Source organism: Triticum dicoccoides, chromosome 7B (assembly GCF_002162155.2).
Source record: "Triticum dicoccoides isolate Atlit2015 ecotype Zavitan chromosome 7B, WEW_v2.0, whole genome shotgun sequence".
Classification (NCBI taxonomy): domain Eukaryota; kingdom Viridiplantae; phylum Streptophyta; class Magnoliopsida; order Poales; family Poaceae; genus Triticum; species Triticum dicoccoides.
Genome location: NC_041393.1, coordinates 579,116,088 through 579,129,125, shown reverse-complemented (window position 1 = coordinate 579,129,125; position 13,038 = coordinate 579,116,088). Strand labels below are relative to the sequence as shown.

At 50.0% G+C, this 13,038-nt stretch overlaps 1 protein-coding gene across 1 annotated transcript; it reads left to right on the top strand.

Moving 5' to 3' along the window:
- The first annotated feature begins 2,843 nt into the window (after positions 1-2,843).
- LOC119336952 lies at positions 2,844-6,031 on the top strand. The gene is made up of 11 exons (XM_037609043.1): positions 2,844-2,999; positions 3,078-3,149; positions 3,734-3,829; positions 3,919-3,994; positions 4,084-4,170; positions 4,275-4,351; positions 4,475-4,567; positions 4,748-4,885; positions 5,098-5,203; positions 5,340-5,548; positions 5,635-6,031. The coding sequence occupies exons 1-11, from the start codon at positions 2,925-2,927 to the stop codon at positions 5,701-5,703; spliced, it is 1,098 nt and encodes a 365-aa protein (XP_037464940.1). The 5' UTR covers positions 2,844-2,924; the 3' UTR covers positions 5,704-6,031.
- Positions 6,032-13,038: the final 7,007 nt, after the last annotated feature.

Below are 13,038 nucleotides of genomic sequence, written 5' to 3'. Positions count from 1 at the left end.
CGAGGGCAAAGCCCAAGGTGAAGGCCAGCCTCGACTCCCTCTCCAACGCCTCATTGCCGTCTTGCAGCGGTGGGTCTCCCGTTGCAGTCTGCCGCGGCCTCCTCGCCCCCTCCTCGCCGGTGACGCCCAATACCAGGTCCCCCCTCTCCCCGTTTGCCATATCCAAACCGGCCTCCCTGTCCACCATCGGCGACCTGAGGAGCCTCGCCGCCTCGAGTCGCGACTCGCTCAAACGCCACCTCGACGCGCTCCACGATGACTCCGCCCGCGACCATTGCTCCTAGGGGGCTCTACGAGTGGAAGAATGTGCCCCCAGGCCAAATTTTTTGCCGGCGGCCCCCCAAGCAGAGAAAAAATGCCTCCTAGGGGGGGGCGCAAACAAGTGGAGATGCTCTTAAGTTGCTCAGTCGTACCCCATGTCGTTCACATATATTTGAGTAAGTGGTTGGAGGAGCAAATTCATTCGTGGTATGAACCCTAGTCGGAGCCATGCTACGTCCTCCATTTCCTCAAAGACCACATCACCATACTCCCCCTCTTCAATCCCCATCCTCCACATCATCTCATTGAGATCATCCTATGATGCGTCTCCAACGTATCTATAATTTTTGTTTATTCCATGTTGTTTTATTATCAATCTTGGGTGTTTTATAATCATTTTATAGTAATTTTATATCATTTTTGGTACTAACCTTTTGACATAGTGCCAAGTGCCAGTTGCTGTTTTCTGCATGTTTTTACATCGCAGGAAATCAATATCAGTCAGAGTCCAAATGCCACGAAACTTTACGATGATTTTTTATGGACCAAAAGAAAGAAGTTGGGCCCTGGTTGCACCCGGGGGGTGTCCCGAGGAGGGGACAACCCACCAGGGCGCACCAGGAGGCCCAGGCGCGCCCTGGTGGGTTGTGCCCACCTCGGGTGCCCCCCAGACCGCCTCTTTGCTCTATAAATACCCCAATATTCCAGAAACCCTAGGGGAGTCGACGAAATATTCATCCAGCCGCCACAGAGTCCAGAACCACCAGATCCAATCTAGACACCATCACGGAGGGGTTCACCACTTCCATTGGTGCCTCTCCAATGATGTGTGAGTAGTTCTTTGTAGACCTTTGGGTCCGGAGTTAGTAGCTAGATGGCTTTCTCTCTCTCGCTGAATTCTCAATACAATGGTCTCTTGGAGATCCATATGATGTAACTCTTTTTGCGGTGTGTTTGTTGGGATTCGATGAACTTCGAGTTTATGATCAGTTATATCTTTTTATATCAATGAAAGTTATTTGAGTTTCTTTGATCTCTTATATGCATGATCTCTTATAGCCTCGTATTTCTTCTCCGATATTTTGGTTTTGTTTGGCCAACTTGGTCTATTTATCTTGCAATGGGAAGAGGTGCCCGGTAGTGGGTTCGATCTTATGGTGCTTGATCCCAGTGACAGAAAGGGAACCGACACGCATGTATCATTGCTACTAAGGATAAAAAGATGGGATCTATATCTACGCAATAGATAAACGGATCATGTCTACATCATGTCATCGTTCTTATTGCATTACTCCGTTTTTTCATGAACTTAATACACTAGATGCATGCTGGATAGCGGTCGATATGTGGAGTAATAGTAGTTGATGCAGGCAGGAGTCGGTCTACTAATCTTGGACGTGATGCCTATGTAATGATCATTGCCTGGATATCGTCATAATTATTTGAAGTTCTATTAATTGCCCAACAGTAATTTGTTTACCCACCGTTTGCTATCTTTCTCGAGAGAAGCCACTAGTGAAACATACGGCCCACGGGTCTTCTTTCTCATATATTTGCCTTGCGATCTACTTTTTCCTTGCGTTTATTTTTAGATCTATTAAACCAAAAATACAAAAATACCTTGCTATAATATATTCTTATTTATTTTATTTGGCGTTCGATCTATCAATCTACTACAAATTTACCTCACGTCCTTTGCCTATCTTGAGGCGCCGTACCCCGAAAGCGATTGACAACCCCTTTAACACGTCGGGTTGCGAGGTATTGTTATTTGTGTGCAGGGGCTGTTTACGTTGTGTTGCTTGGTTCTCCTACTGGTTCGATAACCTTGGTTTCATATCTGAGGGAAATACCTACCGCCTCTATGCTGCATCATCCCTTCCTCTTTGGGAAAATACCGACGTAGCTTCAAGCGACATCATCCTCTGATCCGCTCAGCTCGCCATTGACCTTGCTCCCTTCGCTTGTTGTTATGTCTGCCGCCATGGATGATAAAACCCTAGCAAAAACCGACCTGACTCCAAGGAACGTGATCTGTGCCAAGGCTGAGAAGAGAGTCCAGCTGTTCCCTTGATCAACCCGAACTGGAGAAAACAAAGTGGAGGAGAGATTGATGGTTGTTCTAAGGGGGTAGACTGACGATAGCGTGAAACCTGCGGAGGAACAAAAACCCTAGTCGCTAGGCTTACGGTGAAAAAGTGTCGTCCTGCCGCTCTCCACCTCCGAATTGGTTGATGTTCTTTAGGCCATGTTTGGTTGTAGGGGATACAATCCCCTAATGGAACAAATACACCCAGGGATTGGGTTGATCCTCTACTTGACACCCATCACCTCAACTTTGGAGCCGAATTCATTCCAATGCTCAGAGCAGATTCTTTTCTCCACCATGGAACATCGCGGCACGGGGTGGGCCAGGCCTGGATTTTCCCTGTCCCGGCCACAACCAAACACATTACACATACCCCCTTCTAAACCGGGAATTATTTCCCACCGGATTGTTCCACGTGGATTGGGCTCTGATCCCGGCCGGAATCACTCTAACCAAACAAGCCCTTGCGCAACTTGTTTCCCCAATCTATTTTCTAGAGGTTGACAGAGGGGGGCAGCCAAGATCCAAATCTTCTGTAGCGACTCGATCGGATCTCCAGCCGACGCCGGCGACCATGGCTCGCCGTCACCACCATCTCCTCCTCCCTCTCCTCGCGCTTGCCGTCTCCCTCGTCGCCGCCGCCCCTGAGGTACCCAGCTCTCCCTCTCGTAGCAATCCCTTATCTGTCGCGCCCCCTTACGATGGCTCCATCCGTATGCGGTCACAGGGGCATGGAGATGCCGCGGCCTTCATCGACGGCGCGTCGCACCGCTACCTGAGGGACCAGCAGGACGGCCAGGTTCGGTCCCCGATTATCCCCTCTCTTTCTCTACGGACCAACCCGTTGCTGCTTCTCACGCGCTCGAACGACTCTTCCAGCAAATCCATGCCGGATTCCGGTTTTTAGTTCGTAGGTTATGGATTCAATTCAAAACACAAATACCAGATGACAGCACCAAATACTCCTAGATCGTCAACTAGCCAGCCATATATGTTGCCATATACTCGTTCTGAAAAAGAAAGTTAAGCACCTGTACTCTCCATGGGTACTTAATCAGATAGTTGTATTTTCGTTTAGCTACAGGTAGCTGCATGCATAGCAACGTGTTAATCAGAGGTACCTATAAATTAGCATCTTAGCCGGCCTGCATGACAAGAAACAGTTCTTTTGTTTTGTTTGCTATAAGCACCTCTTCAAGCACCTGCGTTTATACATGCCCTAATAGCACTTTACCTTGCTTTGACTAACTGCCTCCGCTTCCTGCTTCAAGTGTGAAGATGATACTGGTTACCATGACAGATCAACCTTAGTTTTCGTTTTTATTTCATTCGTACCCCACGAGCTAGTATGATCTCATGATATATGCCTTGTCATGCTAACAGGCCACGTCGATGTCACTTGATGAAGTTTCCGCAGCTGTTTCTGTCTTGCTTGGTTTTGCACCACCTGCCATGCTTCCTCTGCCTTCTTCTGCAAAGGTTATTTAGCTTTCATGATTCAGCTAGTCTTTGCACGCATCGTGCTACTCTATCTAAGCCATTCAACCTTTGCCTATCTTGATTTTCAGTTAAACAAGCTGCTACTCCCAAAGCCATTTGACAGGCCTCGTGCTGTTTTCTTGATGCAAATTGATGGATCCCATGGTATGTTAATTTGTTGGGGATGATTTTATCTGAATCATTCATGCATTTTGATGTAGCGACTAATGTTGTCTCTCTTGATCATATATCAGACTCTGTCGATAGCTTCATATCTGATGCCGGTAGTATTTACAAAACCAAGATTGATGGTGCAAACAATGCTACTACAGGGCTTACAGGTCTGACTAATTACTGAACATATCCCTTTTTTTGGAACTTGGATGCCCCTACTTCTGTATCTTGCCTGTCAACACATAAGTATCATTGATCATGTACCTTGCAGATAAGGATGAATTGATTGTCATTCGTTCAGATGAATCTTCTGGATCAGATGTTCTTGATAATGAACTCACCGACTTGGTAAGTATACTATTTCTTTAGGAGAAAACTAGTACTCCCTCCTAGTGAACTAAAAGCATGACATTTATTTTGGATCGGAGGGAATACAATTTAGAAACTATAGGTAGAATTTTGTGTGTGCAGGCAACCTGGTTGGAGGGATCCTACCAGAAGGCTGATGGCAAATTAAACATCCCCTTGAAGAGTGGAAACAGTCTTACTTTGCTCCTCAATAAGGTTAGCATCGCTTCGTCATCCATTTGCATACTAACCTGAACTTGGCTTCAAAAGAACATAACTCGTCTCTGAGGATTCATTGCTTTTTCTGTTAAAATTGGATGAGGTCACTTCCTACTTTGTACAAAATTGGCCACTAAATTGTAGAAATTATTTAACTCCATTTGCATGTCTACACAGGAAGTAGACGTTGAATTTGCATCCAGCTTGATCTCGCTTCTCAAAACCATCAAAAGGGGTATTCAGGTTCATGAAGATTTTTCAGGAGGCATCGTGAGCCCTGCAGAGTTATTAGTATGCCGCTTCACGGGCATTAAGGTAATTATAAACATAAATCTTCAGCTGCGATTTGAATATTCTTATAAATTGTGCACAGCAAAATATTCGCAAGACCCTGTAACTATTCACTCCCCAGACCACACAGCAACAGTATCTTTATGCAATTTGAATATTCTTATGAAGCACATGACCCCCCCTCCCCCACTATGTTAGTGTTATAAAGTTACTTATTTGATGTGTTTATTATTTAGGCTCTGGAAGATGAATATGGTTCTGCAGAAATTGTTAAGCAGGGAGCTGAAGTAGTTCGGACAGCTCTGACCAAAGCATTTGATCAATTGCAGGGAGCATATAACGGTAAGTTGCTTTGTGCTGTTGATTGTTGACTTGAAGCATAACCTTCTCAATTGGTACACTTGTTATATTTGCAGAACACTACTGACAGTTGATTTTTTTTTCTTTCTGTTTCGACATTTATCACGTGTTAATATAGGGAAAATTGTTGGGCTGGTAATATCCACTGAGGAGGCTTCAACATCCTTGGCGTCCATCATCGATGGACCGTCTTCATTGCATATCTCGAGACGGCTTGCAGAAGCATCGAAAACTAATGCTACAGCTTCTATAGCTGCTATATATCTTGTTAGATTGAGTCTTGCATGGATTACAGGGATCATCCTTCTTGTCTCAACTCTCATTGGGGTGAGCATGCTTTCTCCTGGTCTCGTCTATTATTGATTAACTTTGTTGAAACGCATCTCTGACGACACTATGTGCTGATTGTGCAGATTTGCCTGCTCATGAACATGCCGCTTACCAGGGACACACTCCTATATTCAAATGTCAAGATGGATTAGTTTGTGCTACATATGAATTTTCACGCGATGGCATGGAAGTTTTCAACAGCCATGCTTGGTTTTTTCCGTTGGACCCTGGGGTTTACAGTAGGGAGGCTGAGTGTGGACTTGCTGTTCACCCAGTGTAGCATAAACATATTGTTGCTATGTGGATCCTTATTTAGAATTGTATACTGTCACTGCCTGTATGGGCTTCTCTTGCTTTTCCGTAAATAAATAAAAATAATCGGGAGGGGTGTATTTTGTTAATATCAGCGAAGATTGTACTGTATTGTTGTAAAAAAACCAGTATCTTAATAAATTCGCAACTTGGATATTCAATGGGATAGCTGTTGTCTTCATATATGATGTCGGATGTTTGATTTATTGAGTTGATTTTTCACATAAATTTATTGATCATATGTGCTGCGAGAAGGGAACATACTGCCATGTGTTGGCAAAAATCCGTATCACAATGTTGCTGTGATCGATGCGATGAGTCATGCAGGCAGATCTAGCCTTGCCGTGGCGGTATTAGGCTTGTACACGCAGGTGCTAAGGCCAACTCCACCGCGTGACCCCATCCTGTCCGTTTGGGGCAAAAGGGACAAAGGAGGCCCGGTCCTGTCCGTTTGGGGCAAAAGGGACAAAGGAGGCGGCCCAGCGCGCGACGGCCCAGACCCATCCTGTCCGTTTTGTGTCCGGGCCGACCCATTTCGAACGCAAACTTGCGCCGGGTTTGGGGCGCGGCGGATACCAAACGGACGCGCGCCTCGTCCGCTTCAGGGCCGCGTGGCAGGCGGCCACCTACCTCCCACCCGCCCACATCAATGCGCACGAGCGGGCGGCCCCACCTGTCATCCGCACGTCGAACGGTCGCCGTCCTTCTTTAAGTGGGAAGCGTGGACGGGTCGTCGTCCACACTGCCCCATGCCACCCAGCGGCCTCCTCGAACCCCGACAGCGCCGAACCCTAGTCTTCCTTTGTCCTCGAGCTCGCCGGCCGCCCACCTCGCCATGGGCTTCTGGAACGGCAAGGGCAAGCACGACTGCGAGGCCGGCTCCTCCTCGGGGCGCCGCCGCGGATCCGTGAAGAAGGAGGAGCCCGCGTCTCCGCCTTGCTCCTCCCGTCGAGCCCCCGCGTCACCGCCGCGCTCCTCCCGTCGAGCCCCCGCGCCGGCCCCCTTCACCATTGCCCCTAGGCCTTCCGGCGAGCGCGACCGGCAATACATCTGCGCGGACGTGTGCCGCAGGTACTGGGAGACGAGGACGCCGGTCCCGTGGAGCGACGCCCACCTCCCCAACGGGTGGCACCTCTCCGCGGACCGGGTCCCCATCCCGCCAGTGCCGGCGACCGGCCGTGCACGGCGCGATGAGATCAACCGCCGCCGCCTCCTCCCCGACGACCTGTACTACGACCACAGGTATGCCCCCGACTCCTCGCTCTGGGACACATGGCTCCAGGGCGAGCACGACGTGCGGCGCGCGTCCTACTTCGTCGGCACCGTGTCGGGGCCGCGGAGGCCACGTGCAGAGCCGCGCGGGCGTACGCGGGTGCGTGGCCTGACGCCCACGCCGTCGCCTTCCCCGTCTCTGTCGCCCCCCCTCCTCGCATGACAGAGGAGGAGGAGGCCCGTCTCCTGCAGCATGTCATGGCCGACTCCATGAACACGCATGATGAGCGGCAGTGGGATGGCCTGGAGAAGGCCATGGCCCTCTCTGCCGCCGGGGACGTCGCCTTCCCGGAGCTGCAGCTGGCGGCCGTCATGGCGGCCGTCACGGAGGAGCCGATGGAGGAGGACCCGCCCACGTTCGAGTAGCTCCTGGGCCAGGGGTGGGGCTGGTCCTGCACTGCGCCGGAGATGGCCGCCGACCTGGGCGTGAACTGGTGCCCCACTCCGCCGCGGTCACCGGAGCGGGAGGCGTCGCCGCGGGAGGAGGTGGTGCAGGCACCTCCGGCCGTCCAGCCCGGCCCCGTCTACCACGCACCGCCGCCCCACCTCTGGACGCCGCCGGAGTACGTCGACCTCGTCAGCGATGACGACGACACCGGCGGCCAGTGAAGACGGCGACGGCCACGGCACCGACGGGCGCGACAGGAGCGCGCGGGAGGAGTTTTTTTTATTTTCTTATTATGTTAATTATGAATCTGGGCCTTTTAAGTGGCCGTTGAAACTGGGCCGTTTTGTGGCCAACCCATATATATGTTTTATGTTTTTTTAAATGCGTTTATTTGCTTTTTTAGTTATTTCATTATTTTTTTATTCCCGTCCACCCCGAACACGATTTGGGATGCGGCCGCGCGGTGGGCGCACGCACGACCCAACGGACACGGCCGGACACGGGCGAATCCATCGGCGCCCCAAAGGGACAAATTCGGGCCAATCCGGACGTCCGTTTGGGGTCGCGCGGTGGAGTTGGCCTAAGAGCATCTACAAACACAATATCCTAATTTGACCCATATATGTTGGCAGACGTGCCCGTGCCCGTCACTCCTATGTAAACCCTCAAAACCACACAATATCATACAAAGTAGATCAAAAGCCATACTGCCCGTGCCCGGTCACTACTATGTATACCCTCAAATCCACATGATATCATACGAAGTAGATCAAACGCCGTACTTCATAGTTCATATATGACATAGCACATAGTTCATACAACACATAGCATAGGGTAGTACATCGTACATGCCATCGGACAACAAAATTGGACATGTTCTACTAGTTCAGATCGGGCTATAAAGGAAGTTCATCCATTGCCGCCTTTGCCTTTACCCTTGTCAATCAGACTACTAAAATTAGGCATGCTCTACTAGATCAAATCGGGAGGCTATAGAGAAACTTCACCCACCGCCGCCATTGCCCTTGTTTGGTTGATAGAAATTGTAGTGCTCCAAGACGACATAGGGTTCGAGGTTGATCTGCTCGGCGCTCGAGTTGGAGGTGTTGGATGCGCACCGGTCTCCTCTTTGGGGGGTTTGCTCTGTGGCCCTGTTTGGATCATGGGGTTAGAGCTAGTTTGGTTAGTTGGGGGCTCAAATAACCCAAAAGTATCCAAACAGGAAGGGCTAGAATGGGTTAGTTCCATCTAACCAAAGTATCCCGATGAAGAAGTGCTTATTTGGGTTAGAGTGGGTTAGAAAATAATTCTAACTCTAACTGTGTTAGAGTATCCAAACAGGGCCTGTGACTCACCCTTTGCGACGCTTGGATACCCTACCGGGACCGACAGAGAGCCAACCGGACGGCTATCTCCTCCTGGGCCCGGTTATCCCTCATTTGTCTGTGCCCACAGCTCAAATCCACACAATATTATGCAACATAGATCAAACGACGTACTTCATAGTTCATATAACACATAATACATGGTTCATACATGACATAGCATATGGTAGTTTATCATACATGCCATCGGACTACTAGTTCAAATCGGCGGATGGCGTCGCCGAGAGCCTCATCATCGTCACTGGCCGGAGGGAGTGGCTTCAGAGCGAATCGGCTCCACTTGGAGCGGCTAGCAGCCGCCTCCTCCGCCCGCTTCCTTGTGTGATACACGCGGTCCACCAACTCCGGCTGCCTTTCAGCCGGCACGAACACCCAGCTGGCACGGACACCCAGCTGAGCCCCGGAGGAGCAGCTGCTGGCGGTGCCGGGTGCCGCCTGGGAAGGGATGGCAGGGACCGCGTCGGCAGGAACATAAAAAACACACACTATGATGTCGATGTACTTTCCCCGTAAAAGAAGATGTTGATGTAACCGAAAATTCGGTTCTGAGCCCGGTCTCAGATGCTCCTGATATCCAGACCATCGCTACTCCTCGAGATTGCCTCACTGTCCCGTATTTGTGCTTTGTATCACTACCGGACTCGCAGGCTATGCCTACGGCCCAGGGCCGTCGGCATAGGTCCTATGCCGTCGGCATAGATCTATGCCTACGGCTGCCGTCGGCATAGCCCCGTCAATGTAGATCACGTCAGCGTACTTCTGTCAGACCGTCGGCGTAGTATAGCCGTCGGCACAGGAGGGTATGCCGACGGCCGTGGGGCAACCGTCGGCATAGTTTAGCCGTCGGCGTTGTTTTCCGTCTGACGGCAACGGATGGCGCCGTCAAAACTGCTGGCGACTCAGGAGAAGACATGTGGCAAAGATATGCCTACGGCAAAGCCGTCGGCATAGATTAAATCTATGCCGACGGCTTTGCCGTAGGCATACCTTTGCCACGTGTCGCCCCCTGGTTTGACCTGGCGGCAGGGCTATGCCTACGGCAAAGCCGTCGGCATAGATGTGCCAACGGCTTTGCCGTAGGCATAGCCCTGCCACGTGTCGCCTCCTGGTGGCTCCTGAGCGTATATATGCCGACGGCTTTGCCGTAGGCATAGTTTTTTTCCCTGTTTTCTCTTTTTCAATTCATTTGACAGCATTTCAAAGCAGAATAATATGAAATATGACAGTTCATCATCATCATTTAAACATAGTCAAGTTCATCATATAAAGATCATCACCGGCGAAAGTTCACGAACATAATAGTAGTGCAAGACATGAAACATCATAAAAGTTGAAACATGAAAGACATGGCACAACGGCCGCATACACGGATTCATCATCGACATCAAGCACCACCGAGTCCACCTCCGCCAAAACCACCACCACCACCGAGTCCACCTCCGCCAAAACCACCACCTCCGCCAAGTCCACCTCCGCCAAAACCACCACCACCACCAAGTCCACCTCCGCCAAAACCGCCACCGCGACCACCATCACTCTGCCAGATCGGAGTGACTGGGGTCGACGGAGCAGGAGTTGAGCCACCGGTCCCCTACATGTTTGAAAGAAGATTCTAACGGTAAATATGACATGATAGTGTTGAATGAACGAGAACTAGTTTGTCATTAGTTAGGTAAATGTACTAACCGGAGTATCACCGCCTAGTGCCAGCCATTCCTCGAACGTGGGAATGTGTGGGGCGTCTCCCGCAGGTGGTGGTGGGGGTCCAACTTGTGGTGGCTCCGTGTGGTTAGTCCAAGACGCCAACATAGCCTGGATGTTAGTTAAACAAGTCCACTTAGAAACAAGCCATGATCAACAAAGTCAAAAGGAATGAAAGTGCAAATTTGAGCTTGGTTTAAGAGGGCAAAACTAACCGCCATCACTTGACGACTGTAATCATCGTTTGCCTTCACTCGTTGCAAGTACTCCCTCACCTCAATATGCCTATGCTCGAGAAAGGCCTGATATGCCTACAAAATTGAGGTTGTTTCTAAGTGGGCAGTGATGAAAATAAACTAAGAAAGATAGAGACAAAGAAGATAAGGGGAAGTACTTACAGCACGTTGGCGGACTAAGGGAGGCTGCGAATGCCACGTACTCTCTAACGGGCTCGGGTTGGTAGCTCGAAGCCGTGTGTACGAGATCGACGGAGTGATCAAGCCATCGAAACACGGATACCGGCCATGGGACTTACCCTGGATGGCCACCACCGCCGTGTCGTCGATCTGAGACTTGGCGACCTCAGGAACGGGAACATCCGGATGCAACTTCTGATAGTTCTGAGTGTAAGACTCCAGGTGTTGCTCGGTGTTGCCGTAGTACTGGCTCTCGCCCTCCTTGCGATCACTCCGCTCGCGGGCCAGCTTCCATGACTCCATGTCTGAGAGCGGCCTCTGCAACTTGTCCTCCTGCAGCGTCAAATAGAAGTTAGCCATACATAAGAACATGACGGTAAAGAAGAACCAAAATGCATCATTCATATAGATATACCTTCATGGCCTTGAAGCCCCAGTGGTTCCTGTTTCCTTGGCCGTGTGTCCCGTCTTTTCCACGGTTAGCCCGGGCCTTGATGCTCTTGGCAGCAAACTCTGGATTGTCACCGACCCACCTATCCACCAAACACGCCCATCCGTCATGCCTTCCATAGCACCAACGAGGAGCAACCTATGCAAATTTTGGAAGCATGACATGTGAGCACGAAACATATAGTTGACTCCTTGAAACAATGAAAAGTCAGTAATAGTTACCATCATGAACTGCTCCCTGCTCATGGTAATTTTTTGCCTCTGTGCTTGAGTTTTGGTCATCTTTTGTTGCAGGTAGATGTGGTAGTACTGTGAGACGGCAACCCAACGCACCTCGTACTGCAACTGACGAGCTTTCTTCTTTGCAGACGCAAGTAAGACCACGTCGGCTCTGGCCTTGTGCTCGTCAAGAACTCTATAGAATTGCTGCAATCATGCATAAACCAGAAGCAAACAAGGCATGAGTTGAGTGATTCAATGATAAACTATGAACAAAACTGAAGACAAGTGATTCAAAAGGGAACTTACCCAAAATTTGGTGATCACGGCCTTAGCGGCCGTCCCGTACTCCGCGTTGCTGCAAGCCTCGTAGTGGGCCCAGCTTGTGGCCAAAACACGCAGCTACGGGTCCCTGTCTGGCCGCGGGCAGAATAGGCCAGCCAAAACTCCTTCAACAGGACAGTGAGAAGGTCGTTCGGTTTACGGCCCTTTCCGCGAAGGATCCAGTTACTGCAAAAGAATCAAAGGGTTGCCATGTGTACAATAAAAAAATGTTGTCATGTGTTGAAAATATGATTGAGATGCACTTACTCTATCTCCGCAGGTTCAATGAGCCACTTGTGCGCCTCGATAGAAGGTGGCGTAGGTACTCCGGCATTACCATGCAGCCACCCCTGCGGAGCACCCGGTGGCAAGTCACCCCACAACTCGGGGTTAACCTCCCCTCCACCCTCCTCGCCCTCCTCCTCACCCTCCTCCTCCTCGACATCAGGAACATACTCCTCCTCCTCAGACTCAGAAGCTGCATCAACATAGGAGGGCATCGAAGAAGACCCTCCTATTTCGGACACGGCCCGGAGTTTTTTGGCCCAGTTGCCTCTCCCCCCACCCCTCCTCTAGGGTCTCCTCTGTTGGAAATATGCCCTAGAGGCAATAATAAAAGTATTATTATATTTCATTGTTCATGATAATTGTCTTTTATTCATGCTATAACTGTATTATCCGGAAATCGTAATACACGTGTGAATACTTAGACCACACTATGTCCCTGGTAAGCCTCTAGTTGACCAGCTCGTTGTGATCAACAGATAGTCATGGTTTCCTGACTATGGACATTGGATGTCGTTGATAACGGGATCACATCATTAGGAGAATGATGTGATGGACAAGACCCAATCCTAAGCATAGCATAAAAGATCGTGTAGTTCGTTTTGCTAGAGCTTTGCAAGTGTCAAGTATCTCTTCCTTCAACCATGAGATCGTGTAACTCCCGGATACCGTAAGAGTGCCTTGGGTGCATCAAACGTCACAACGTAACTGGGTGACTATAAAGGTGCATTACAG